Raw genomic sequence first — 12,861 nt, forward strand, 5'->3', positions numbered from 1 at the left:
TAGAGCAAAAACCACAAACAAAACTAGGTCTCAATGGTAGACCACTTGCCCTAGGTTTGATTCCTATTGCCACAAAAACCAAACAAACAAAAACCAAACCCCATAAGCTTCCATAAGCTTCTGTGTTTTACAACTTGAAGGTATGCTTCATGAACGTTAGAACTTTGTTTTGTCTTCTGCCATTATCTCCAGGATCTAGAACAAAGCCTAGATGGTGCTCAGCATATATTTGTTCAATAAATGGATGAATAAATAAATGTGTTTCTAAAAAAGAGTCAAAAACAAAGTGTAAGCAATTAAAAAGCAAATATAAGAGTTATTTCTGACCTGTTTCTGGTATTGTTTACTTTTTAGTCTTAATTTGGTGGGTAGCAAAAGACTGAGAAAAGTTAAAATTTAACAGATACAGTTTTCTTAAAATTCTTTTTTTTCCTGGAAATTGGTGCCATTTGACTAAAAAAAAAGCACCTGAGAATGGTTGGCTTAGAGTAGTTGTTGAACAGATAGGAATTTTGTTAGTTTACAAAGTTCTCATTGGGTATTTGGCATTTGTTACCTAATATTCTTACCCCTATTCATTCCTATCTTGTTTCTTTTATTGAAGCTGTTATTCTTTGTGTTCCAATTGCCTGTACCTTCTCATTTAATAGATACATTCGTTCAATTAACATAAATATCAGGCCCCTGCTAGATTGAATAGAGAGATCTAAAGACCTGTTCTTAATTAAGCAGTGTTAAATTGTTGGTTGATAACTTTAGTGTTTGCTGATAAGGCTTTGTTATTTGAGGCCTTTACAAAAGGTTTGCATTTTAATGAGAGACTCTTGAAGACATAAGATTTACAACTCAAATACATCAGGGTTGCTGTTTTAGTTCAAGGAACTTGACCAATTTTTCTTTTAAGACCTACTGTGTCAATTTTATCTACTCACACTGTTTGATAATGCAGTGGGATAGGTTGATGGAGGGCCTTGAAAATCTGGACCTGATACTCGAGGAGTTTGAGAGTCAGGGAATGAACACAGTGTGACCACACTATTACATGCAATGGTACCTATATTTTTTTTGTTTTTGTTGTTTACCAGCATGTCCAAAGTAGGACTGGTTCCTACTTTTTGTTCCTTTCTTGTGTTTTCCCTATGTTCCCCACACATTTCTTGAATGTATGCTGAATGAATGGTGATCTTATATTTTTGCAGATTTTATTCAGGCAAGGAATACTGTGCCTGAACAAGTTTCACCTTTTTGACTAAATGACTTTTGTGCCAGTGATACCAGAGCCCTACAGTCATGTTCTTGCAGAGTTTGAGTCACTGGATCCGTTACTTTCAGCCCTGCGTTTGGACTCCAGTCGTTTAAAGGTGAACTTCTTTATCCTTGTATTAGTTTCGTTTTCATATTCATGTTTTTATGTGCTTTCTGTTATATTTGCCCCTGCCCTCTAGTTCTGTTTTGTGGAATTGTTGGTATTTTACCTGCCCTCATGATACCGCATGTAGGAGTAGCATAGTCATAGCCTTGCCTCTCTCCCTTCCTTTCTTCTTGGGATGGAACTCAGAGGTCCCTTATGATTGAGCCATACCCCAAGCCCTTTTTACTTTATTGTGACCCTATTTCACTTTATTGTGTCTTGCTAAACTGCCCAGTCTGGCCTGGAACTTGAGATCCTCCTGTCTCAGCCTTCCAAGATCCTGAAATTACAGGTGTACACCACCATGCCTACGTCATAACTCTTCTGTGATATATATATTTTAAATCATCATTTGAATTCTCTCCAAGCCCTGGAAACCATCATTCTGCTAATTTTTTCCCTTCTCAATAATCTTGCTTTTTTCTCTCAGAGAGTAATGTATGTTATTAAAATTAATGTTATAAATGAGTATGCCCCACATTACATTTTGAATAGCATAAACCACTGCAGTTATTCCAGAACAAGGAGTTTGATATAACCAATTTTAGGGAGTAAAAATTAGCTCTGTGGGAAGTGTGTAGTTCCTCAATCTGAATTCTTTTGATTAAAGGCAGGAATGATCTGGTAAATAACAAAGTATCATAATGAATTCCAAAAAACTTGATTCTTGCACTTTTGCTACTGCTCCAAAGCACTTTTCTAGCCTCTGAGGAAAGAGAAAATAGGAATAGGCAAAGCAATATGAGCAACAGTGGTGAGGGGTGGTATCAGTTAAACATTTTTCAGCTGCAAGTTAGAGAATACTTTACCTCAATGACTTACACAATAAAGATGTTTATAATCTCATTGGAGGCTGGTGATGCTGGGTTTTGTATGGTGGCCCAACAATGTCACTGACGACTTAGGCTCTCCATCGTTCTTCTGTCATCATCTGTATGCTGGTTTTTATTCATAGTTGCAATATTCATATCCTGGCTCCAGTCTTAATGTCCCTATTGTACAAGCAAGAATGAGGAGGCCAAGGGCAGAGCGTTTGTTTTCTTGAGATTCTGCCTTTCATCTGGGAAGGTAAAGCAGGCTTTGCCTTATTAGTTAGAATTGAGCCATATGGTTACCCTGGCAACAAGGGAAAATGAGAAAGTGACTATTTACATTTTTCAGCTTCTGTGGTGAAAAGCAACAAATTTGAAGCGGGTCGGTAAGTCTCATAGTAAGCCAACTAATAACTTTGGCATAGCATGGCCACTGCTTGCTTTGGTGGATCAAGAGAGAAATCAGCAGACTGGTGGTTTGGGGAAACATGGTAGTACAGCAACTTGCATATTTGCCCTCCACAGTCTCACTTGCTCTAAGGACTATGGTGTTTTGTGATGATTATGCAGATTAGAAATTATTTAAATGAACAAATGATTAAAGTGCTTGCTTTATCCCCTGATACTTACTTTGTCTTCCCCCATTGCAGTCAGCATTGGAATGACCTTAGCCAAATTACACAAAATATGAATGGTCTAATAACTGGCTTTTGCCCAGAAAAGATTACTCATTTATACAACTGAGCCTATTCAGCCTTTTTGATATAAGCGTTCTTTGTTTGATATTTTTTAGTATTCTAGAATCAGAGAGTGAGTGCCATTATGTTGTATCCATCTGGTCAGAGGGTGGACTGAGGGGAGAAACTTGAACACAAATCCTCATTATTCATTTCCAGTGGATAGTTTATTTGTTTTAAGTGGCTATGAGTATCTCATGCATGTCTCCTCACATGATTTTAGTGCACGAGCATAGCTGTGTCTCGGAAATGGTTGGCTTTGGGCAGCTCAGGAGGAGGACTCAATCTCATTCAGAAAGAAGGCTGGAAACACAGGCTTTTTCTTTCACACCGGGTAAGATCAAGGGTAGCCTGTCACATACCATTAAGAGTATCTTTCATAAATGTGAATTTCTCCAATATGATTAATCATTTAGAATAAAAGAAGGATGTAAAACTTGGGATTTAAATAATATTTTTCCTTTTGTGCCCTAGGAGGGTGCAATTTCTCAGGTTGCTTGTTGTTTACATGATGATGATTATGTTGCTGTAGCTACCAGGTAAGAAACTGTTTTAAAACTATCTGATCTTTTCCAAATGCATTTTAAACTGACAAGTGTGCTAGGGTGGTCAGCCATCTCAGTTTGCCTACTATTGTCCCAGTGTTGACACTGAAAGGCCTGTGTCCTGGAAACCTTTCAGTACCAGCCACCCAGGATGGACCATTAGTTATTCTAGGATTTGTGAAAAAAAAAAAAAAAAAAAAAAGCTAATTTGAGGCAACAACATTTTAAAGGCCATAAAAGAGGAAGGGAACAGATATAATTTAGAACATTTAGATTCTTCTGTTACGCTGGGTTTGGTGACTAAAACAAAGAAATGAATACCTTGACTCTTTACTTCCTTTTTTCTTTTTATTTTTCCATATTTTTATTTATGCATTTTAGTCGTACATATGGTAGGATTTTTTGTTACGTATTTGTACATGCACACAATTTAAAAATATAATTTGGCCAGTATCATTCTCCAGCATTTCCCCTTTCTCTCCCCTACTCTCTTCCTCTGGTCTTTAACTTCCTTTTTTTCTGAAGAGCTTGAGTTTGCATGTGTGTTTAATATAATTGATGTTATAATGCAGTTAAATTTTTATCTTTCTCACCACTGCCAAAAATTTCCTTCTGTGACTCAATTCTTTCAGTCAGGGTCTTGTAGTTGTTTGGGAATTAAATCAAGAGCGTCGTGGGAAACCAGAACGAATTTACGTGTCTTCGGAACATAAAGGCCGAAAAATTACAGCTCTCTGTTGGGATACAGCTGTTCTTAGAGTTTTTGTAGGTGATCATGTGGGGAAAGTTTCAGCCATCAAACTCAACACATCTAAACAAGCAAAGGTAAGAACAACTCCAGTTCTTTGTGTATGAGATGAGAGATACAATGTGTGATCTTATAGAACTTTGAGTTAAAGGATGCAATTTTATCCAGTGTATATCTTGTGGGACTGATTGAAAACACAGACTTAAGATGCTTTGAGAATTATTTGTGGTACATATGGCAGACTGGTTTAGATGGATGATACTGTTGTAGAATGGCTCCTATGAACTGTTTCAATAATTTGCACTTTATCTATTGAAGTGCTTCCTAACTCACCTGTCTGGTGCATTTTAATAATAATAATATTATTATTATTTAATATTAGGCCATTGAGAAAGAAAAGATCCCTAATTGCTAGTTAATAATGAAATGGCAAATTCAGAAATGGCACCAATTGTTCAGGTGCCTGTTCTCCTGGCCCCTCTGTAGAACAAACTCATGGGTATAGGAATATTTTGTCTCAGGATAGGTGTAACTTAATGTAAATGGAATCATAAAGGAACTTATGCTTAGATGTGCAAGTCCCCAGGCTTCCTGCCATAGTTATTGCTTGAAGGGATGGAACTCAAGTTATTTTAACAGAATTTTCCAATCTGATTTTGAGACTGCATATCAGTTTCTTGGTCTTGCTTCTCCAAGGCCATTATATCACAGGTGGGGAAATTTTCCCTTATTGGCTTATTTCTGTGGAGAATTCTGACAGAAAAAAAGAACTAACTACTGTTGACTAAATTTTCTATTTTAATGAACACATCAGAATATTCTGGCTTGGTCATCATGTCCCATCAAAGGTACTGGGGATTGAACCCCAGGCCTTATGAGTGGTAGGCAAGTGCTCTACCACTGAGCTTCCTCACCAGCCACTAAATTATTGTTTAATTCAAAATCCAGTTGAAACCCTTTACATAGTGTAGACTTAATTTGTCTCATTCCCAAAGGGAGAAATATATCTATAGACGAAAAATTCTTTCACATATTTCAAAACTTGCTTCATCTTTTTTATTCTAACCTGTAAGGTTAATCACATACTGCTCTTAAGTTACATATCAAATTATTTCATAAACTTTTAATTGAGTTAAATTTTCATATCCCTATAGGCAAATTAAATTTTTGCCTGTTTAAAAATTGTATTTTGTCATCCAAGTAATTTTTATTTACAAAGTTAAGAGGAAGAGATTATGTGTAAATGTTATAATGAAATGCTTTATTTTCTTCTCATGTCCCTTTAGGCAGCTGCTGCCTTTGTGATGTTTCCTGTTCAGACAATAACAACAGTTGACTCTTGTGTTGTCCAGTTAGATTATTTGGATGGAAGACTGCTTATATCTTCACTTACTCGATCCTTCTTGTGTGACACTGAGAGGTGAGTCATCAGATATATAGAATTTTAGAACTCAGAGAGTCTCAGAAGTCATCTAGCCCAAACCCCTTAATTACACAGATATTAATAAGGAATGGTTGAATACAAGCTAATATTGGAAAGTAGGTAGGAGGTAGAGGAGATCAAGAAATGTGGGTGATCAAGACAAGTATTTAAAGAACCCTACTATGAAGCATAATCTAAGTACCATGAGAGAAGACTATAAAGTCTTATTTCAATAAGGAAAATCAGGAAATCTTCCCTGATTGTGTTTTTTTGTTGCTATTTTTAAAATTTGTTGTATATTATAATAGAATTTTACTCAAGAGTAAAAATGACTGAAGGATTAATGGTGACATATATTTCACCAAAATCTTAAGGATGGAAACACATGTATGACGAATGGCAAAGGAGTGTATTAGAGGTGGCCATGAAATATCAGAAAAGAATGGGGAACAACTGGAAATGAATATTATATATCATTATGCCAAAGTTCCTCAGCTGTTTTCATTGCATGGAAATTTTCACTGGCCAGTTTTTTTCCCTACTGGCCCTAACTGGTTTGCTTGCCACCATATTTATCATGATCATTCCTTCTTTTTAAAATTTATTATAGAGAATTTTGAGCACACACAAAAATGAGATTGTACAGTGAACCCTCATACACCCATTTCAAAGAGTTGTAAGTTTGAGTTTCATTACAGCAATGTAGAACTTGCTGCAAAAGTTAACAAGCCTTAGAAATGTGCACTTTCTGTTAGGTACAATTCTGTTTTCAAGATATGAATAGCACAATAATTTAAAAATTTATTTATGTTAATATTTTTTAGTTTCAACTATGTCCCCACTCAACAAACAGTATTTAAAAAGAAAACAATAACTAGGACTCTTAATGAGTAAACAAAGTGATAGTTATGAATTTGCTTCTCCTGTCAGACACTGTCTACTTTCTAACATTTGCTAGAACAAGGTGAATCTGAGAAGGGAATGAACAAACAGAAACAAAGAGTATTGATAGAGGAGAGAGAACACTGGATAATGGAACCTGACAACATGATTTCCAGGCTTAGTTCTGCCCCTATTTAAATCTTGCCAAATGTCAGTTTCCTCATCCAGGATAGAGAGATAGTTTTAAGGATATGAAAGTATCCTCATGCTGTACTCCCAATCTTTAGTACTGTGTTAGACACACAATATATCAAGTAAAAAATATCTTATTTCCCAAATGAGGAATTTAAGAAATAAAACTATAATTTCTTATATTACCTCAAGTCCATATCAAAGCACTTTCACATCCATGTTCTTATAGTAAAACATATTTTATGCATGGTGCAAATAAGTACAGGAATTTTTATTGAATTATTAGAGGTCATGTAGTAAATTTATGGTAGAGAGCATAAATAGATCATTCCCCAATAAAAGATATTGAGTTTATGGAACTCTACAGAATACTGAGTGGTTTCTGTGGGTTAGACACGGTGCTGTATAATTGGTATTCAACTAAGGAGAGATAAGACACTCCTCATTATATACCCAAAGGACTTAAAATCAGCATACTGTAGTGACACAGCCATATCAATATTTACAGCAGCTCAATTCACAATAGCTAAGCGATGCAATCAGCCTAGGTGCCCTTCAATGGATGAATGGATAAAGAAATTGTAGTATTGTACACAATAGAATATTACTCAACTATAAAAAAGGACTTTATGAATTCTGGTAAATGGGTAGACCTAGAGACTATCATGCTAAGTGAAATAAACCTATCCCAAAAAACCAAAGGCCGAATGTTCTCTCTGATATGTAAATGCTAACACATAACAAGGGGTAGAGGGTAGGGAAGAATAGAAATTAATTTGATTAGACAAAGGGGGATGAAGGGAAGCGGGGGGAATGGGAATAGGAAAGACAGTAGAATGAATCAGACATAACTTTCCTATGTTCATAAGTGAATCCACCACCGTGAAACTTCACATCAGGTACAACCACAAGAATGGGATCCTAATTAGAATAAGTTATACTCCATCTATGTGTAATATGTCAAAATAAACTCTACTTTCATGTGTATCTAAAAAGAACAAATTAAAAGTAAAAATAAAAGCATAGCAATACCAGTAAAGGAATTAAATTTCTTAATTTAAAAAAAAAGGAATAAGAAATGGCTTTTGTCCTGAAAAGTAATAATCTATTCAAATAGATATAATTGCCCACATATAATGAGGTCAGTACTATGAAAGCATAGTATAGGAAGCATGTAATTTAGCATGTGAGAGTCAAGGAAGTTTCTCAGAGGAAGAATGATGGAACTAAGTCATGAAGAATACGTAACAGGAGGTTTTAGGAAGAGGCAGACTCATCATTTATCAACTTCCATGTTTCCAGGCAGTGCACTAAACTTTTTTTTTTCCCTTGCAGTGCTGGGGATTTATCTCAGGTTCTTTCGTATGCTAGTCTAGTATTCTACCACTTAGCTACCTCCCCAGCCCTTTTAAAAATTTTTATTTAGAGACAGGGTTTCATTAAATTTCCCAGTCTTGATAAGTTGCCCAGTCTGGCCTTGAACTTATTTTATTTTTTTGGTACTGGAGATTGAACCCCCAGGATTGTTTAGCCAGGAAGCCACATCCCCAGCCCTTTTTTTAATGTTTTATTTTGAGGCAGAATCTTGTTAAGTTCTTATTACCTTGCTAAGTTGCTTAGGTTGGTCTGGAACTTGCAATCCTCCTTTGTAAGTCTCCCAAGTCAGTGAGTACAGCTGTGTAGCACCACGCCCAGCTCAAATGCTTTTATATATCTAACTCACGTAATCCTACATGGACAAGATGTTCCAAGATATGTTTCAGGAACTAACCTTTTGGGGAAAGAGGAGTTTATTGGATGTTTGTGGGGACAGAGTATCTTAGAGACAGAGATGGAAAGGAGATTCATAGTTTCCATTCAATGTCCAGAGAGCATTGTATTGTGTGAGGACTGGGAAGCAGTAAGTAGGGTTCAAGGATGTATGATGAAGTGCTTTGGTAGAACTCACCTTTTAGATTTGAAACAGGTTTTCCCACCAATTCTGAGCTCTCATTCTGTGGATAATAAACTGAGTACAAATGTTAAGAAGTTTGCTTCCTATCACAGAAATAGTTAATGACAAATCAGAACTAGAACTCTATTTTAACCTTTCTACTACATTGTTCCTTCCAGCATAATACTAATATGAATAAGGAGAGAACATTGTGGGTAGGGTTATCAGAGCTATGCTGATTTATAGAGCCACTGTCTTCAACTTTTTTGTAAGTAAACATATTTTCTCTTCCTTTCTGGATACTAGAGAAAAGTTTTGGAAAATTGGAAACAAGGAAAGAGATGGAGAATATGGAGCTTGTTTCTTCCCTGGAAGGTGTTCTGGGGGCCAGCAACCTCTGATATATTGTGCTCGCCCTGGCTCCAGGATGTGGGAAGTGAACTTTGATGGGGAAGTTATAAGTACACATCAGTTCAAGAAACTCCTCTCATTGCCACCTCTCCCTGTGATTACTCCGAGGTGATGATTTGTGTCTGGTTGGGATTATTTGAGAAATTTACATGGAGGTTGGGTTAAAATCTCTGATATTCTCTTATATGTTGAAGATTTTGTTACACTTCTTAAGAACTAAGTAGAATTTTTATCAGAAGATTAAAAAACCCCTTTAATCAACTGTCTTTCCTATGATTAGAATGAATTGAATAAAGGAAAATGCATTTAGGCTCTTGAAATTGTTTTGGAGGTGAAAATTGCAGAATATTAAGAAAACTATAATTTTATGTTGTGAGTAAATCATTAACATATGTGTTTGCTTCCTAGATCAGAGCCTCAGTATGATCATACAATTGGATGCTCCCAGTCTTTGTCTTTCCCCAAACTCTTGCATCTTAGGTAAGTTTGTCCCTTGACTTTTCCTCTTATTCAAAGGCAGTTTGGTTTTATTTATCTGTTTTTGGTGCCGGAATTAAACCCAGACTCTGTGTCTACTAAGAGTATGAAGTCTACTGAACTATACCCTAGCCAGTTAACTTTTGCGGGGCAGGGAGCATTTTTTGTTGTCGCCGTCATTGTTTTGTTTTTTTGCAGTGCTGGCAATTGAAGTCAAGTCTCTTGCATGTTGGCAAGTGTTCTCCCGCTGAGCTATACCCCTGGTTCTCCCCTGACCTTTTTCTTTGGGACAGGTTCGTACTGTGTTACCCAGGCTGCCCTTGAGCTTGTGGACTCAAGCACTCTTCCTGTGTAAACCTCCCAAGTAGATGGGACTACATATTACCACACCTAACCCTCCAAATTAGCTTTTATTTATTTATTTTGTGATGTTAGGACCAAACCCAAGGCCTCACCCAAAACACTATAGCTGAGTTATAACCCCAGTCCCCAGGAGCTTTTTTAAATTGTTTTTACCCTAAATTATTTTTGGAAAGTTAGGAAATGATTATGTGAAGTGCTCTGTATATAAGAGGAATGGAGGAATGAGACTGGGGATATAGCTCAAGGCTAGAGTGCTTGTAACTAGCATGCCCAGGGCCTTGGTTTGATCTCCAGCACCACCCAAAAAAAAAAGGAAAAATGAATGAGAAAATACATTTCTACATTATGTACAACTGTGAAGTACCAATTTATAAAAATGTAGGAAAACAAAAGAAAATCCCTTTCCAAACCAACTGGAGAGTTTATAATTGTCAGGGAATGTCTCATAATCAGAGCTAATAGCTATTGGTATTCATTCTCTTACAACATCTGCTACCTGTTGGGATGATAATGAAAGCAAGTCCCTGACTAAAATCTGCCATACAGATGTATGTTTATTAACAAGCAGGCACAAACATAGTTATAGACCTTGTTCAATGTTTTAATTTCAATTCTCTGCTTTTTAGGTACTCTGACAAATACTTTGTATGAAAGATCTGTTCAAGGCAGACTCAGCCCTATTCTAACTACAGGTTCAAGTAGCCTTTATTTTGCATTAGATGCAAAATCCATATTAAGTGGCAGCACAGAGTGCCACTGTAGAGGTTGTCAACTGTTTTGTTTGCCAATTTCTATACCTTAATCTTCAAGGGTATGGGTGTCAACCTATGATTTTCTGCTAATCTCTGTGCTTGAACTCTACTTATTTCATCAGTGAAAAATTCTATCTAATGTCCTTAGGCTAATTAATAAGATCTCTAATGCTGACTTAGAAAATGTTATTTAGAATTAGGATTGGGTTCTTTTAAAGGGTAACTAATTACTGTAGAACGTGACTTTTTTTGGGGGGGGGGGGTGTTACTGGGGTTTAAACCCAGGGTCACTTTACCATTGAATTACATCCCCAGCCCTTTCTATTTTTTATTATTTATTTATTTATTTTTGGGTACCAGAGTTTGAACTCAGGGGTACACCACCACTGAGCCACATCCACAGGCCTATTTTGCATTTTCATGTAGAGACAGGGTCTCACTGAGTTGCTTAGTGCCTTACTTTTACTGAGGCTGGCTTTGAACTCAAGATCTTCCTGTCTCAGCCTCCTGAACTGCTGGAATTACAGGTGTGTGCCACTGCACCCAACCCTTTTTATTTTTTATATTAAGACAGAGTCTTGCTAAGTTGCTGAGACTAACCTCGAATTTGGAATTCTCCTGCTTCAGCCTTCTCAGTGACTGAGATTATAGTTGTGTGCCACCACACAAACTCAGAATGTGATTTAATAAAAAAAAAAAAAAAAAAAAACAGTTTATTTATGAGGCCCTAAGCAATTTAGTGAGATTGTCTCAAATTAAAAAATGAAAAGGACTAGTGGTGTACCCTTTCCTCTTCCCACCAAAAAGAAAAAAGAAAAATTGAGTAGGACATGGTGGCATTCTCCTGTAATCCCAAGGACTCAGGAAGCTGAGTTGGAAGGATCACAAACTTAAGGCCACATTCAGCAACATTAAGACTCTGACTCAAAACAAACAAACAAAAAAAGCTGTGTGCAGTGGGGCTTGCCTATAATCCTAGCTACTTGGGATGCTGAGGCAGGAGGATCACAAGTTTGAGGTCAGCCTCAGCAACTTAACAAGAACCTGTCTCAAAATGGGGGGGAAAAAAAAGGGGAGGTGGGGCTGGGGATGTAGTTTAGTGGTAAAGCATCCTGGGTTCAATCCTGTGTTCTACAAAACTAAATAAATAAATAATAAATATAAAAGAAATAAAAGAACTGGGAATGTAGCTCAGTGGAAGAGTGCCCTTGGGTTCAATCCCCAGTACTGTAGTTCAGTAAATAAATAAAATAAAAATAAAAAAAACAGTCAATGTTAACTAGTTGCCACCAAGGGCAAAATAAAAATTAACTCATGTATATCCATTCACTAAACCAAAGTATTTAAAAATGAATTCTAGACCTTTTAATATTTAATAAACCCATAATTCATCCTGAAAGTTATTGGAGAAATACAGCTAATTATTTGCCCATACTTCATAAAGTATATTAAAACCTCTTCCTCCATTAGGAGTCTTCCTTTATGACACTTACCAGTTTATAATTACATATTAATAAAATATTTATAAGGCCATCTTACTCCCAAAGAGTAAGCTCTGTGACGGCTTCATGGCTATTTTGTTCACTGTTGTATTCTCAGTGTTTGGCTTAGTGCCTTGGCACATGATAAGACACTTAGTTGACTGTAATGTGATGTGGGGTGATAAGTTGGGTGATATATGGTATAGTTGTATAGTAGAAAACACTTCCTCAGGAGAATGCTTGGTTCTCCTGGTAGTTATTCCTTTGAGTTTGGTTCTTTAAAGCTCTTGTTACAGTCCCTGCCCTGGCAAATAAAGCCCTTCATGATGTAGCTTGGCATGCTTCTCAGTTTAAACAATAATTAATGCCACTTTGCCTTTGCTAACTCCCCCAGCAGGCTTGGCTCAGGTACTCATTCCCATGTACTGTTTTCAGACCTCATTTATTCCTCCATCATCACCACTAACTCACCATATTATGAGTATACGTTCTAGTACCACAGCACAGGGCACACTGAAGACTCTTAAACAATGACTTTTCCCTCCATTTTTGTGTCCTAAATTGTGTTTGTTGGTATGACCTACAAAACCCACAAGGGGGCATTCTTATATCCTGTACTTTGTTTATTTGAGACATAGATTACACTTTTCTTTTCTTGAATTCTAAACAATGCTGTTAGGCTTATGTACCAGTT

General features: G+C 36.6%; 1 protein-coding gene across 3 annotated transcripts in view; it reads left to right on the forward strand.

The window, feature by feature from the left end:
• Window positions 1-12,861, forward strand: part of HPS5 (HPS5 biogenesis of lysosomal organelles complex 2 subunit 2) — a 39,483-nt gene that overhangs the window by 1,850 nt on the left and 24,772 nt on the right. For all 3 annotated transcript variants that reach the window (XM_079101820.1, XM_079101822.1, XM_079101821.1), the window contains 7 exons: window positions 1,200-1,361; window positions 3,184-3,294; window positions 3,435-3,499; window positions 4,138-4,330; window positions 5,540-5,673; window positions 8,990-9,202; window positions 9,503-9,574. In XM_079101820.1, the coding sequence (XP_078957946.1) occupies window positions 1,254-1,361; window positions 3,184-3,294; window positions 3,435-3,499; window positions 4,138-4,330; window positions 5,540-5,673; window positions 8,990-9,202; window positions 9,503-9,574 (896 nt within the window). In that variant the 5' untranslated portion in view covers window positions 1,200-1,253. The remainder of the gene's footprint in view (window positions 1-1,199; window positions 1,362-3,183; window positions 3,295-3,434; window positions 3,500-4,137; window positions 4,331-5,539; window positions 5,674-8,989; window positions 9,203-9,502; window positions 9,575-12,861) is intronic.

The sequence above is a fragment of the Sciurus vulgaris genome, assembly GCF_902686455.1.
Source record: "Sciurus vulgaris genome assembly, chromosome: 11".
Taxonomy (NCBI): domain Eukaryota; kingdom Metazoa; phylum Chordata; class Mammalia; order Rodentia; family Sciuridae; genus Sciurus; species Sciurus vulgaris.